This window comes from Harpia harpyja, chromosome 10, assembly GCF_026419915.1.
Source record: "Harpia harpyja isolate bHarHar1 chromosome 10, bHarHar1 primary haplotype, whole genome shotgun sequence".
Lineage (NCBI taxonomy): Eukaryota > Metazoa > Chordata > Aves > Accipitriformes > Accipitridae > Harpia > Harpia harpyja.
In genome coordinates this window covers 35,377,220-35,394,067 of record NC_068949.1, presented here as the reverse complement: position 1 = coordinate 35,394,067, position 16,848 = coordinate 35,377,220, and the positions used below count along the sequence as shown (strand labels likewise).

The 16,848-nt window shown below is 38.8% G+C and overlaps 1 protein-coding gene across 4 annotated transcripts in view; it reads right to left on the bottom strand.

Moving 5' to 3' along the window:
* SHOC2 (SHOC2 leucine rich repeat scaffold protein) overlaps positions 1-16,848 on the bottom strand; it is a 72,149-nt gene that overhangs the window by 40,059 nt on the left and 15,242 nt on the right. For all 4 annotated transcript variants that reach the window (XM_052798703.1, XM_052798702.1, XM_052798704.1 and 1 more), the window contains exon 2: positions 3,438-4,375. In XM_052798703.1, the coding sequence (XP_052654663.1) occupies positions 3,438-4,140 (703 nt within the window). In that variant the 5' untranslated portion in view covers positions 4,141-4,375. The remainder of the gene's footprint in view (positions 1-3,437; positions 4,376-16,848) is intronic.

Here is a 16,848-nt window from a genome sequence, read left to right as displayed (position 1 = left end):
AAATCAGGTGTCCCTTTATTTTAAAGCAGCAAGGTCCTAAAGTTGGAAAGCCTCTTACAACTATACAGAACTGGTATTTTGTGTTCAGTGGTAGTGAAAGCCATCACAAGTCTCTAGCACCAGGGTAAGACTTTAATTCCATCACACTCAATGCTGGCTCTTTGAGGGAACAGTAGCAATATCTGATCTTTCAAGCTGAAGTCTGGGCGTTTAAATTTTTTTTTTTTTCTGTCCAGGGAAACCTTTGGTAGCACATCTACCTCCAAAAGACAAAGCAAAGGAAACTCAGGATTCTTCACTTAGTTGCACACCAGATTAGCAACATGAACACATAGAAGCTAACTGCTGCAAGACTCTTCCTTACTGGACAAGTCAGCAGGTTACATAAGCTTTGAATTTTTAAAAATATGAACAAGCACACTAGCTTACCACCAGACATGTGAGCCTTACGCCTTAGAACAATGGGGTATTTTCAAAAAGAATTTGAAATGCTCTGCATGATATTGCTTTATAAAAGATAATGGCCTCATTTTGCTTCCCGCTTTGCAGCAACAAAAATTTCTGTGTTACTTAGTGTTTGATTGTACATAGTGTTTAGGAACTGCATTATAAACGTACAAGGGATTAAAATCATTGAGACTTAAAAGGCAAGTTTTTCTTAAAGTGCACATGTAAAATGCAGAGAAATAACAAGTGTTTAAAGAAACAGAGAAATTCCATTGGAAAGTAAGAAATACGTTTCTCAGCAGTTTCATTTTTCAGCTATGTTTCCAACTCAAACATTTGATCTTTGTGCTACAACACAGATACATGAAAGTGAGTGAGTAGAAATCAGTTACAAAAGTGAAACTATCTTGTCTGGTTTTGCTATCTGAGGAATAAGGTTTTCAAACGCCTGTTCTGTATGTCTTGGCAGTTAAAATTATTTGTGTTACTTAAACTTAGAAATCCTTTAATTAATTTATTTTTCAGCCAATTCAATTCCAGGCAACCTAGTCAAAGAAATTTACTCCGATCAAAAAAGGATGTTGTTGAACATAGTGATTTCGCTTTGAAATTCTTCATAAGGGTGACAGTCATCTTGCATTTGTGCTTCTAAAATGCCTCCCACAATGAGGTGCTGACCCGTAACAAGGAACATGGGCATTATCACAATACAAATAAAGGCATGACTAACTGCTGGATACAACGACAGAAGTAAAGTAGTTAATGTTCTCAAGCTAGGGTTTGATAAAGAACTGAGAACACTGCCTGTATGCGTATCAAGACAAGAATAAAAAAAAAATACAAGAAAGGAGCAAGTCACATATATTCCTTCATGATACATATATCTACTAAATTTCTCCATGAAACTGTTACACATGATCTCTTTCAAGACTATTGTGAACAAACACATACAGAAATTACATGCTTTAATGTAAACTTAACTGTAAGAATTCAACAAACAAAATAGTTAAGAAACAAAGAGGTTCCAACAGCAACAATGCCTGCAGTATCAAACACACCTACAACAAGTTTCTAAAGGGCAACACCAAACACGGGAATGCAACATCTCACAAAAGTTTTTTCTTCACACACTAGTATTAATTTAAATTTATGCAGTACTATCCCCAGTTGAACCTCAGAAACTGACTCTTTGCTAGATTACATTTAATAACTGAGCCACAAACAGACCCAGGTGAAGTACTGACAATTGTGTAATACTGCTCAACCAGCTAAATCAACCACAGTTTCTTCAACATATGTGGAAAAAAACAGTATGTTGGGTTTGGGGATTTTTTGGCAAACATCAGCCCCATGGTTTTCAGTATGATTCTTTGATTAGTAAAAGATTCAAAGAGGCTGTTGGACTTAAACCGCAGTGTCAAAATAGGTCAAAACTATAATTCCTTAGTTCTCCCAGGAGAAATTCCCAGGACTGCCAAGATGTTCGTGCCAACTCAAAAATCATGTTGATCAGAAAACATATTACATTAACCATTTAATTTTTGCCTAGCAAAAAAGTGTTTCTGTGGCTAGAGTAGAATCCATTCCAATAGCTGCTACAGGGAGCCAAAGACTCAGACCAACAGCTGACAGCCTCACTACATTTCTTCACTCCTGTTATCATGCACAGAAGCTGTCTGTACCAGACATTGCTGGTAACGTGATTAGCGGTTTCAGACGTGCCCAGGAGTTCCTGTCATCAAGAACATGTTATCTTATGTATCTTTCCTATCAAGGTGCAGAAGAAAGAGGCAAACACTGCTGGTTTGAAAAACATCTATTAGGGATCCAAACAAGAGCATTTCCCAGGCTTTGCAAAATTGGTGAGCATAGAGGCCAACTTCAGTAATACTTAACATACTCACACACTGGCTTGGTTAACAGGAAAAAGTCCCACATCACCTTTTAAAAACAGGGCACAGGAATTATTACTCACAGTGTTACAAGGGCTTTTACAAGTTTTTTTTCCACACTTGAAGAAAGTCGAAGCAGTTTTTTAACTGCATGAAGTTTATGTTTCCCCTCCCCCTAAAGGGACTAAGCTATGCTTGCATTTTAAAAACTGGTGATACACAGAAAAAAAACCACTGATGACAGAATCTCCCTTTTATGAGGCACATACGTTGTGCAAATATTGCTTGAAAACAGTGTGATAAAGAGATGTTTTCCATGAATCACAACCTACTAGGAACAACTTAGGAGTTCTTGATACACAGCTATTCCAGCACATTTTTTGTAATAAACTATTTAAATTAATAAGCCACTTCCATACTATTTCACCATCTTTCAAACTTTTGTAACGGTGTTTGTAAAAACAAATATTACTCATTAAAAAGTCATAAGAATCATCAGCCATGCATATAACATTTGGTCACTTTATATTAAGAGTCCATGTATTAATACATTCGTGACTTATAAAAGGTAGAGGCTTTCACAAATCATTAACCTACATTATTAACTGTTAGAGCATCCAACAGCTTGCTCATGGTAATAGCATGTAGCTACCCATTCTACCTTGTATTACTGTGGTCACACCCCTCTGTAACATGCCCATAATGTGTTTATAACTTGCAACAGTTCATAAATGATTTATAAAGAAATCTTAAAATTAAATATGCCCCTGTATCTTTTTGTCTGTTTGTTTAAACCATCTGGGCTCTGAAGACACAATATGTGAAAGCACAAGGCAAAGATGAAAAGAAGATACATCTGATTTTAAGATGACAGATGAAAAAAAGGGCTTTTGTTATTTAAAAATATATATATTTCTATCCAAGGTATTGATTACTCTCAATATAAGCTAACATTGCAACAGTATGATCATGAGCATAATTTTATGAAGTTTTAAATGGAGAAGGGCACCTGGAGAAGTAGCAGTTTACATATACTTAACTGAATTGCAAAATGAACATAAGCATAGAATTAAACTTTCAATCAGTGTAATTGCTTACCAATTTCAGCAGGTAGTTGCTTGATTTTGTTCTCTCGTATGCTAAGCATGGTGAGTTTTGACAAGTTTTTGATATCCTTTTCCACAGTAGTTATACGATTAAAGCGTAGGTAAAGAGTGGCAAGAGAGCTTAGCCTATACACCACCGAAGGGATTTCTCTAAGCTTGTTATGCCGCAGGTCAAGCATGCGCAGTTTCTTCAAGTTATCAAGAGAGTCAGGCAAACTGGTAAGTGAGTTTTCACTCAGGGCCAGTGTCATCAGGTTCACAAGACAGCCCACCTCTGCCGGTAGGGACTGCAGTTTGTTACTGTATAAATAAAGTTCTGTTAACTGCGTTAGCTCTTTGATAGCTGATGGAAGCATGTGTATAGACCTCTTGGACAAGTCCAAGCGCATTGAATTCTCTTCCCGGCATTTATTTAGCTCTTTGATCACTTCAGCATTGCTGGATTTTTTGCGGGTACCTGTGGCTGGATTAGGTCTTTTTATCGTATTGTCCACTGAAAAAGCTACCCCAGGCTGCGTGCTACTGGAGTCCTTCTTTCCATCTTTGGCATCTTTCCCTTTGGTCTTAGGCTCCTTTTCTTTGCTGTCTTTCCCAAATCCTCCAGAGGCTTTGGCCTCCTTCTCCCTTTCTTTTGACGATGGGACTTTTGGATCCTTCTCTTTACAGTCCTTTTCTTTTCCTAGATTACTACTCATGGTGACTCAACGTTTAGCAAGCACCACATGAAATCTGTTTCTGAAGTTCACAAGAACAATTCACTGCTGAGGCGACAAGGATCCTTAAAACATGCAAGCATTGAACCAAGGGAGGAGCTTCATAGGTGTGATACCCATTTGCTACATATTGGTTCTGAAGGCACTCTTTCCTAATCCTGGTATCAGGAGATTCAGCTGTAGAGATTAGAAGGTCAAATGCTCCGTATTAGTATTTCTGTCACATAGAGAGAAGAGAAGCCAAAGTTAGTGTAAATATAAAACTTAACTTCCAGTTAAATGTTGAATGTTTCTACAACAAGCCTATGCACAACTAACTCAGGTTAATGATTTGTCCTTCTCTTCAAATGTCAATGAAAAACCCAGTGCTAAAACAAAAATACTACACATATTGCTCAGAAGACCCACTGTGGTAGAAGAGCTATACTAATTAGTACACATGAGGAAAAAAAAAAAATCACAATTCTTAAACATAACACTACCTTCAGTACTACATTTGAGTCACCACCTTACGTTTTAGCTAGTTCTTAGCATAACACGTCATCAACATGAGTATTCTCTCTCCACTCCAAGCCCAATCAGTTAATAAAGATCTGCTATAATTTTAAGTGCCTACCTCTTCAAACCAACCTGTACAGGCTTATTCTTTCAGCACAAAAGAGTCTCAATTCGATCTACAGTGAAATCTAATACGCTACTGTAACACAAACACTTCGCCTCAAGATCTCACTTCTGACCAGCTCTGAAGCACAGGTCTCTGCTTTTAACATGGAGCAGAACCTTGTCACCAACTTCACATGCTTTGAAGACGCAAACACAAGGATTTTTAAAATAAACCTATCAAAAAGTCAACTGAAAGCTCAGAAGAAATAATATATTATGCTTCAAGACAAGCAAAATTATGAAGGAATTTCTCATGAGAGTAGGTTATAACATATCTTTAGACAGTATCTTGAATTTTCCCCCTCAATGACTACAATGCAGCCTAGTAAGTGAACAGACATCCAAAACCTATAGAGCCCCATTTACATTTTTACAAAATCATCATGCATCTCATAGAAAGTAGCTTTGCTTCATGTTTCAATTCAAAACACATGACATGCTCTAGAACTTCACAATTCTGAATACTCTGGAGAGGTTTTTAAATGTTATCTTTGTGGAAGAAAATAAATGGTCAATCAATGGCAACAATAATTTCACATATCCATATTAGTCCACCTTTTAGCCTTGAACCAATCTTCCTTTGTTATGCAGCATTCACTGATGAAGAAAGTTTGTATCTCAGAATTGTTTCCCCAGCCACCTGAGTTACATTAAAATACCCTTAAAACCTCCACAAGAGCTGTGTCACTGTCCTGGCATTCCATCTTCTGCACAAGTTCATAAAGCTCATAATCAAAACCAATTAAATAATATTTTGCATACTTAAGCCATCAGAAAGTACTAGAAATACAAACATTTTTTAGCAAAGCTCAAGTAACTATTTTTAATTACACAGTTATGCTACGTATGCTTGCCTTCAAGTATAAACATGTGCTTGGAGAACACAAAGGAGCACGCTTTGCTCAATATATTCATTCACATTAAAAAAAGTATGTAAAGAAATTCTATTTAAGGACAGTAAGAAGGGCAAGCCACTTTACCTCAGCTACAAATCAAGCTGTTCAGTAACAAAGCTCAAAAGAGAACCTCCCCCAGGAGATGGCTTCCAGTCCTTCACCCTGATTAATTACTGCTGCAGTACCGCCAAGTGTGTGCTACAAACCCCATAATATCAAAAAACCCTACTGTCTCCAGTTACTGTGTTCTGGACAACCCTGTTGTAAAGGACCATGGCCGTTTGCTAGCAGCAGCAAGCAACAGCAGCTTTTAAATTGGAAATTGTCTCCAATGCAGAGCTCTCTAAGGCAACATGAGCCAGTTCCTTACTGCATCCTTAAGATTTCCACCCAGATTTTACACCATCCATTAACCAATCTATCCTCAGGATTACCAACCTCACTACATTATATTTTAAAACTTGTTCTCAGCACTGTATAATCTGCGTGCTTGTAGAACTCCAGCAATAGGAAATGTAATGACTCCAAATGCAAAAACACAGCTGACTAAAGGGTGGGAGCCTGAAATGCCTGACAACTTGTTTTCAGTATGAAAGGTAACACAAAGAATTGAGAACTAACACAGTTTCTAAATTCTGATAATACACAGAAAACTCAGCCATGCAGCAGTGCCAGACAGCTACTGCTCCACATCAAGCCCCTAAAGTGCAAAATACTCAAAGGGCTGCTGCTCTCATGAGCTTTCAGTTTAATCAAATTTAGGACCTGCCAAGAGATTTGTTTCATTTCTTATGTGCACTGCAGCTGAAGGAGGTTTTGAAAGAGCCTCAGAAAGGAAAGACAGCTGGAGATTAGTACTGCTGAAAGCAGCTTGGTAGTGCGAACACTCCAAATAATCCACACGCATTTCACTGTCTTCGTTAGCAATTACTTTAATTGCACCTAAAAAAAAAAAGGGGGGGGGGGGGGGGCGATGTTCCCTGTTTCAATATGCCAGTTTAACATTTCATTTTCTGGTAAGGAACAAAATTTTTTTGCCTATACAAAAGGATAAAAATTCAAATAATTTTCAAGTCATTCAGATCACCTGAAACATACAGAGAAAATTCAGAGCAATACAAAGGGTCGTGACCAGAGACTTCAACATCACCTCACAGTTAAAGATGTTAGGAGGCAGTCAACTTGCAGGCAAGCCACAGGCAGCCGTGGTTTTCTAACACACGGAAACTGGAGCCAAGCTCGCAGCGCAGCAGGCCTTCAAAATATACTCCCTGTTCAGAGTGACAAAAGGCTAACAGTTAAATGTGCTGCACCGATGTAATTTTTATCTGTTTACTGAGGATTTTAATTACTGCCTGAGACTGCAAAATGTATTTAAAATAGTTTGAGAAGGTTTAGCCTCTTTCTTTCCAAATAAAGTAATTCTCTAATACCTAGAATGACTACAACTAGCACTTACAAGAAGAAAAAGCTTATGATGAAACCCTTACCAGATGAAACACAACAAAAGCCAACGCAGGGGGAATCACATCAAAGAAAATGCCTCGGCTGGAACAGCCTCACCCATCCAGAGTCCGAGACACCCCTCAGACACTGGCATCTCCCCCTTCTCGCTCACCAGCGCTGGGATTACCAACAGCAGAAGGTCCCACCACCCTGCAGAGTGGTGCTGCACAGCAGGGACCAGCTGGGTTTCACCCAGTTACTCCATGAAGCAGTAAACTCCTCTGCCACAAGGCAATGTTTGCGTCCTGGTGTTTCCCGTTACTCTTGACATCCCTGCAACCTGTCCTCCCCGCTTTGCTTTATTTCAGGGGGAGAAAGTCCCAGCAAGTACAAGAGCCAGGGCAAAACTGTAATTCAGGAGACAACCCTTTCTCTTCTTAAAATCCCCTCAGTCGCCATACATCAACTTCCACAAGTGAAAGATGTCCAAGCAAGAAGTCTTCCTAGCTAAATAATGCTGACTTATCCCCCGAATTGGCCAAATCTGTGAAAAAACTCTTCTAGGCTGTCCTGTAAGTACAGTATAGTGTTCTTGTATCATAACGCAGAGGCAGCACAGGACCTAAACAACTATATGAAACTCATCCTATTTCTAGTATTTTATAACTTTTAATGCTTGCCATTGCAACCTATCTAAAATTATTTTTAACAAATTTGCATGCAATATAAATAAGAATACATATTTGATGATGTATGCTTTCAGTTAGCAGGACTAAAATCTTGCCATTTCATACATTAATGACCAAGTTTTGAGACAGAACTCAACAGGGCAACTACACCCAGAACTCCTTAACCCTACCAACACATACACAAATGAAATGCTTAACTTCACATAAGCAGCTCTACGGAACTTTTGTTTCTACTGCAGATCATTCAAGCTGATGGGGTTACTCACATCAAGTTAAGCATGTATGTAAACTTTTGGAGGACATGGGCATAATTACATATACTACAGAGGAAGCTAAATATGTTTCAAAAGGTTATTCATATTTTTCAAGCCCTTTTGGTTAAAGGACAAGAGTCATCATCAATTCTGAACTACAGTCAAACAAGCATTCATTGTATCTCAAAAGGAGAGCTTCTTTTAGAGATATTTTTAGCAAAACAAAATTCAGTGAAATTAGCCAGTTCTGCCAACTACTTCCATTTTCCAATGCTGTTCAAACTGACTTCCTGTCAATATTAATTGACATAAAAACATTTAACTATTATGTGCTGGAGAACTTGGAAAACTGAGTAAGACTCTTGCTTGGCACAGCATATGAAGGAAAATAAAACTTCTAGAGAAGTTAAGGAAAATAATCTGTTCCCTGTTCTGAATATTATTTTTTTAAAAGTAAAATATTTGTAAATACCTATAAATAACCAGCATCAGAGTTTTGATTCACTCCTCCTGATGTCTGGTGAACATAATCCAGATGTACTTATTTTTTTCTGTCAACTGTAACTGACAAAACTTCAGAAACACAAACAACTTCAGCCTAAACTGTATCACCTTCCTTAGCTGCCTGAAAAACACACCAACCTTGTATATTTTACTGATTTTTTTTTTAAATACGTACAAGTAATTGAAAAGATATTTCAGTTACCCTGAACAACAGAACCCAAAACTTTTATGCAATAAATGTTTTATAAAAAATGTGGTAACATAGGAACAATCATGTCCGCGATTCTAGGAATAATACTAAACTAAACATCTGCAACTTGGTAATATAAATACTGATGCTTCCTGGTCATTTTCTAATACAATATGAGGCTTGAAATAAGGGATTTCACCCCACTACTATTCAAAGAAGGCTGTAAAAGACTTGTAAAGCACATTCTCGCCTACCAACTACTGCAGAGCAACTTTTCTACCTAACAAAAAAAAAAAAAATCCACTGCCAATATTACTTGACAGCTTAGTAAAGACTTCCCCCCAATTACATCTTTTAATTTTGATTTTACATTAATAAACACTCAAGCAGGCGACTGGCACCAGGGCTGAACTGGTGCCAGGATGGCGGGGTGACCAAACACCAGGTGCAGGAGGAAGCCAGCCAGCAGGAATAGCCAAAGCCCACCTCAAGTTCCCACTGCAAGTATCGCTGCTCCCACCCCAGAGCAGTGGGACCCTTCCAGAAGAGGCCATCCCCACATGAGTTACTCTCAGCAATCCCTCAGTTCTCAGAGGATGCGTTACATGTCTTGTGACTTGCAAGTATATGAAAGTTTCCTATATGTTCACAGAGCTGCTTTGAAGAAGTCATTACTTGAAATAAAATTTTCTTCCACTGCTGAAATATTTCCCTCTCAAGTGATGAGGCCAACCAACAGCAGTCTTTTCTGCCAAAGGAAAATCATCATGGCACATCATCTTACAAAATGTCACTTTACAACTTCAGTTAAATACTTACTGGTTCCTGTTCTGTGTTTCAGTAGACAAAACAGGCACTTCAAATCATAAACATTTCTAATATTCTGAGCATGTGGTATCTAAGGCATCATTTTCACTAAAGCCTAATACAGTACACTCAAAGAAAACAGAATTTTAATTCTTCTGTAATGTAGCAGGAAACCTATAGGCCTGCATTTGAAAGGAAAATTCTTTACTATGTGTATAATTTTGTATCATGGAATAGGAATGATTTTTCTCTTCGTTCTGTGTTTGTACTAAACTTAACCCAAAGGGCACACACCATGCCTAGGGCTTTTCAACCCAAATAACAGAATATGATCATTCCGAGTATTAAACACGTCGAAGAAAAAAGGAATCAGCTCATACTTGACGCTCCAGAGTAAGAAGACAATGATTCTACTACATAATAAAAAAGAAAAAGTTTTGAGATCACAATTCTGATCTAGGAAATTCTGATTAGTCAGACATAAGTAGCTTTTAACAACAAGGCAGAGTTCAAATGCTATCTAGTAATTGCAGCAACACCTGTTCACAAACAAACAACAAACTGAAAAAAATTTACCTTCTTAGAAGTATTTACCTTTTGCTTAGAATAGCATGGGATATATCAAAAACATTTCCTATTCCAGTACACCACAAACATGAACACATCAATGAGCAATGGATGAAATTTAAAGTTTAGCCCAAGCGGCTACAATGACTTTCCATTCTCAATACCACATATGCAAAAAAAAGATGGTTACTACTTTCATTTCAAAACCCAAATAGCTTAAGCCAACGAGTCACTTGCAAACAAAGCACATTCTCTCCTACAATTTACTAGCTTCAAACATCTGACCTACAGAGTTTTCATCTGCGTAAGTGCATTTGAGCTTCTGCCGCTGCAGCCACCACAGACCAGCTGGGAGCAAACTGCTGAATCAGTCACCAGGCGGTTGCACAGCTCCTCTAAACACAAAACCTCATTCAGAGGTATGGAGACAGCACGGGAACAACCAGCCATCGCACCGCCATAGATCAAAAATGCCACCTAATCTATTTGGACAAAAGTAGTGCTCCTGAAATATGCCAGCTAGACACTTTATCTTCTTTGGGAAGAAAACTCCTTTATTTCAGCATACAGGATGGTCGATGGCAGCAGCATAATACTGTAATGGTTCTTAGTGCCAGCTGTGACGGCTGGCTTGTTCAACAGAGAAGGCTGACCTTTAAATTCATCTCAGTCCTGTAAATGAACGGCCAGCAGATGGTACGTAGTTTACAGACTACCAATCTAGCCTGATTTCAATATATCTGGATGTGACCCCACTTTCCCCCCTAATCCCCTGTCACACAGAGAGCAGCTTCTTGCCTCCCTGCATCCACAGCCTGAGCCTGTGGAGCTGGGTAAGTGAGGAGGCCTGGACCCTGACAGCCCACTAAGCCCTTTAGGATATCTTCATCTGCCAAAGGACTGCAGCCAAGACCATTCCCTGCCTGCTTGCTGCTTCCACTGCTGCAGAACAGCTGAGCATAACCCAATCTCGCATTCGAGCAAAACGTGGAGGTCGAGGGAACGACTGAACAAACATCAGACCAAGGGGCAACAACTAGACCGTTTTTGAAGGCTTGCTCTCACTTTACTTGTGGTTTCTTAAATCTGCAGACACATCTGTAACTGTAGGCACGTAATTACAAAACTACGTGCAATTAAAGCTGAAGTTACTATAAACAAGCAAATCGGTTTCAAGAGGTGTTTGGAGGTTCATCACTTTGTGCTTGCAGAACCAGGCATATCTCCTGGACATCCCATCCCGGCTTCCGACACAACCGTGCCCTTCCATGGCAAACGCACAGGCACGCGGACATTACTGCCAGTTTCAAAGCTTTCAAATCCATCTCTTCATTCACTGTCACCAGATTTGCTGCTCTCTGGAAGTATTTCATTGCACTAAATGCCAGGTCACATACCAAAGTCCAGATCTATCATGACAAAAAGGCTCCACGCTAGCAGACAGAAAGTCACCTACGCCTTAAGTTCCTAGGGGGTAGAAATAATCTTTTGTGCCCTGCCTTTGAACTCATCTCGCAAGTACAAAAATATACATACTGTGATTCATTCTATGCCCTCCAACATTATTTTTCTGAAGCATTTTCTCTTTTTCTCCTTTACAGGAAAAAAACCCACTAGTTTTTGGCCAAGTTATAAAATACCGTTTCATGTTTTTGTAGCAATAGACCCTAAGAGCAAGTACAAAGAATTGTGCTAACTCCATGCAGCAGCTTATTTTAATATGTAAAAAGATACTTTCTGCATGTGTGGCCCCCCAGCATGTACCTTTTGGGCTGCATGTCTCCGTTTCCATGGTAACTTATATCAGCAGGCTGTGTAATCCTGCATAATACATGAAATTTGAAAATGGTAACTTGCTAGATGAAACAAATTTCCCGGTCTTAGTACAGGTTCTAATAACTACATTTCCCTAAAAAAAGGTTATTCTAAATGGACATACTACTCTAGGAAAATCCAGTTATCTCATTTTTGTGACTACGCAAATTCTGCGTCTATAGTGGCATACAACCTTCCATAAAAGCAAGTGCTCCCAATCTACCCAGTACCCTCCTCTGAATAAAGATTACCCTGCTGTAGCAAAAACTTCACTATTACCACTACGCAGCACCCAGGTGCTACCATTCAGATCCCTCAACAGTTCCTATAAACAAAGGAAGCAGCCTGCCACACACAGCTTTGCTACAAATTTGATAGCAAATCGCATTGGTCTCAAAGGTGATGATGCAAACTTTATACCAGCATCAAGTATTTTTCTTTCATTCATCATTTCCTCTGAGCAATAAAAACAACATTTCAAAACAAAACCAACCGAACAGGAGACAAAACAAGACTGATGGGCAGGAGAGAAAGTAAACACACAATGCAACAATAGAGTAATATATTATCTATTAATTATCTATATTATCAACAACTTAAGTTATGTTGATCCTACAGAAATTGGGACAAACCACATGCTAAATCCCATCTCAGCTAAATAAAACATTGCTCTATTACTGTCTAAGGTAGCATCCTACCCTGGCTCCTATCAGCAACACAGAATTATCTAGCAAAAAAGCAAAGATACTGTTTATTGTAGCATTTTTCTTTGTTTCTTTGCCTCTGAATTTGATGCAGTAAGTTTGCTCATCTTCTTCAACATGCTTTTATATAATAATTATGACTGTTTCACAAAGTTCAGTGCTGGATGACTCTCAGTCCCTTGAATTTTCTGACCATAATTAGTGACTGTGTAAGTCACAAGATCCCTTTGCAGAGGGTTACTATGCTAGGAGAAAAGCCTATCTAAAAATCAGCTTAAAATGTGCTTTTAACACAATTCTGAACATGAAGAGGAGTGATGACTCTTTACCTTCTATGTTCTAGCAGACAAAGCCACAATAACTACATATGGCAGCTCGGCACTGCACAATATCTGGCCCCTGTTCAATTTTTTTCTAGCTAAGATTATATGCAGTTCTTGATCTTCAGCTAAGATGAAAAAAGCTTGGATATATTTGTTTTATTGAACACCTAGTTTAAATATAACTAATGTATAGAAAAGGATATATGTAATAACATTTACTTTCCAACTAACATACATGAGCTTGGAAGACGTACAAAGTGTCTGGTAAAGTCCAAAAAAATACATATTTACCCACAAGTTTCCAATTATAAATCTCCTCACTTTTAGACATCGTTAACATATTTTGCATCTGACCTGCTCTCAGAAAATAAATATCTCCTTGAACAGAACAGCATTCTTCACATAGAAAAGATAACAACCATAATCGGAATCAAATTTACTCCAATTTAGGTGTACATTTCCGCTTCATTACAACTAAATTAAATAAAAAGAAAATGTATTTGAAAACTGCACAATGATCAGCTAGAGTTGTTTTCCTCAGGATGGCATATTTTTCCAAAAGTTTACACCATATATTTAAGTATTACAAGAAACCCAAACAAATTTAGAATATTCTGAATGAAAAATCAAAAAGATCTACACATCTTCCCCCATTACTGCTTAACCAATGTTTTTCCAGTGAGTTTTTTTGTTTGGTTTTGTAATCTGAGCCTTTCAGATAAATGCATTTTACCTGGTGAAAGCAAACTGATTCCAGCCAAGTTAGTACATAGACAGAACAAGAGTACAAAGAAACTGTTATGTTTCAAATGACTGGATGTAAGTTAAAATACTCTCATCTCTTTTTTCCCCGCAAACATCTGCCTAAACGTGATGTGATGGACCACTTCTGCCCTCCGAGTATTCTTATTCAGACGCAAGAACTACAAACTGCCAAAGAGAAATGGTATTCTTCCTGTAGTATGTGTGTCCACTCCAGCTAGATTCTCATTATTTACTGCTACATTTCTAAGGTTAATTGCATTCTGCCTACCCAGATTCTCCCTGCAGTTCCAACTGGATTTTGCATTATTCCCTCCCTGTCCTTACCCTCTTGTGCTGCATTACTGCACATGGTTAAACAGCTTCCATGTTCCAATGGACAGACCACTGTCCTGCACTGCTGCTTGAAATGACGCTCAACCACAGCTGGAGAAGCCAAAGCAACTTAGAAATACCTTGGGGAACTTTGTAAATTAATGGCACCATAGAAACGTAGGCTCATTGTACACCCTGATACGGTGATGAAGAATAAAATTGCTCCCAAGCCTTTTTCAAAGCTTTCAACTGTTTTCCCCCATGAGCAAAACAGAATTAAACATAATGACAGAAAGCAGTGAAATACTATTTAAGCTAATAGATGCATATTATAGGTGATTCAGGTAGCCCTGTATACAGCTATATACAGCCAATGCTCTGTGGCAAAGGTTTCTTCAATCACATTGAATTTCTTTAGACTTCACTCCTCAAAGCTGATGTTTACCAGGAGCTGCCTGCCAGCCTTTGGGCTTTTTTGGGTTGTTTTGGGGTTGGGGAGGGTGCCCTGAGGGGACATGAGAACCGAGGGAAAAGGTACAGTAATTTATTTGGTTCAGCTGTTCGTAAGACTGACAGGTGGTAAAAGCACGTTGCTTTGTTCATGTTGAAGGTAATCTTAACACTGATTTCATAACAACTATGACATTTTTGGTTTAGATTAGGGACTTGGAAATCTATTAAGATGCCTGGTGCCACAGTGAATTTCACCACATATTCACTCCTGGCCACTCTGAAACCTCTAATAAGAAAACGGTGAGGAATTCCTCCAGCAACAAAGAGCTGAGTATTTCATAAACCCTGTGTCTGTTTCACCTCCTCGACTCCTACATGCCAACTTCTTTTGATATAAGGCATTCCCACAGAGCAAGTCAAATGCACAGTGGCTGAACAGGCCTTTCCTATCCAGCTGAGACACCCTCCTACAGTCCTCCCCACCTTCTGTGGGGTCACGGTGGCCATGCAGAGGAGAAAAGCTCCTGCCGGGAGCACAGGCGAGCTCAGAAATATCGGGAAGGGAGAAACAGGCAGGAGCTGGAACAAGAACGGGGACGGGAGGCCGGTGGGCATGGGTGGCGGGCAAGAAGCAGCTGGTAAGAAACTCCACGTAAGAAAATATCAGATATAAAAATACTGAGACAGTAATCAGTCAACAAAACACCACTCCTGTTCCTACACACTGCATGGAGAAGGGGTTTTAAGGAAGGCAAAAGTATGTAGCAATTGGAGATGTATTAAACACATTCTGGTCACCTAAAGCACTAGAAGCCATCTCATTCACACCTGTCTAATTTTGACTGCTTTGTATTGCAAACTTAATTTTCATAACTTCTTGGAGTATTTTTATTTAGTTTTTACATGGGTTTTTTTCCCCCCAATCAACATTTAATGCATTAGCATTACAAAAAACCCAAGAATGGTAACATTTGAATTTCTTGCAAGTTCATCCACATTCTTAAAGATTCTAGTGATGATCCCAGAGATTTCTTTCCCAGGACAGAAAACTGAAACAATGACGGAAGAGAAAGCAAGTTCTGTTCACCTTCCTGTGAAGAACCATGTAAAGTCCAGATCTGCCATGAACACTCCTCATGCTCACTCCTGCTGTCGAGGACCCTTACCCACACAACACCTTAAGCCCCAGCCTGACACCCAAAAGACTCCAAATGGCACTGAATATTATTCTGCTCAGAACTAGGAGCCTGATTAAAAGATTATTTCACATATACTAACAATTCTGGAAAATGCATGATAAATTGGGTATCTTCACAGGAACAAGATGTTTTCCTTCAAAAGAAAAAAAAGAAAAAAGAAAACCACTATGATCCCTTCCAAGCAGATTCTTCAAAATCTGTTCAGATGAGGCATCCTTTTTTTTTTTTCCCCTAAAAAATCAAAAGGTCTTCAATGACATTTTTACTGGAAATAGTGAAAAACATGACTTTTGCTTGCCAAAAATCAACTGGATGATATACTCTTTAGCACGCTTGAAAGGCTTGTGTATTGTAAAAGTAGAAAGTAGCAGCAATGTTAATCTGAAAGAAGTCATGGAAAAAATTTAGACACGCAAACTGAATTAAACAACACTGTACAAATACGATGTAATAATAAGCCTTTTACCTCACCACTTCCTAATAAATTAAATAAGATAATGGAAATCTGATAAAAACAATGAAAAAGCAGGATAGCTTAGAGCTACATGAAAGTTCATACCACTACCCTAGCAAAATAAAAAAAAAAAAAAATTGTAGCGTATGCCGATTTCTAATGAATGACATTCTTGCACCTTATTGCCCCTTTTAGACAAAAAACAGATGTCATTTCTAAATGTCTAAGTAACTCGGCAAGGAATCATCTGATCTGTTTGTGAACATTTAATAGTTATAAGACAAATGACTAAGAAAAATGCAACCTTTACACTGGCTCAGGCACAACATAGTGCCTCAGCAGACCTGCTGGTCTCCAGATACTTGTACCTTGCAAAATCTGTGTGTATTAAATAAATGGACCAGAAGATTGCACTAGATGGTGTGAGCTGAGAACAGGTAATTCGCTGCATTCAGATTGCCCACATCTGCTCCTCTCTGAGCTGCACAGAGGCGAGGGCTGCTCTCAGCTCCTTGCAGAGCGTCCCTGTACCATACCCGACCTCCGCTGCACAGCTCACCAAAGTGATGGAGTCTGGATTTTTGCTTTGATGCACAGGGCAGGAGATGGGTGTTTCAACCACCTAGGTGACATTCACATGAGTAGTACA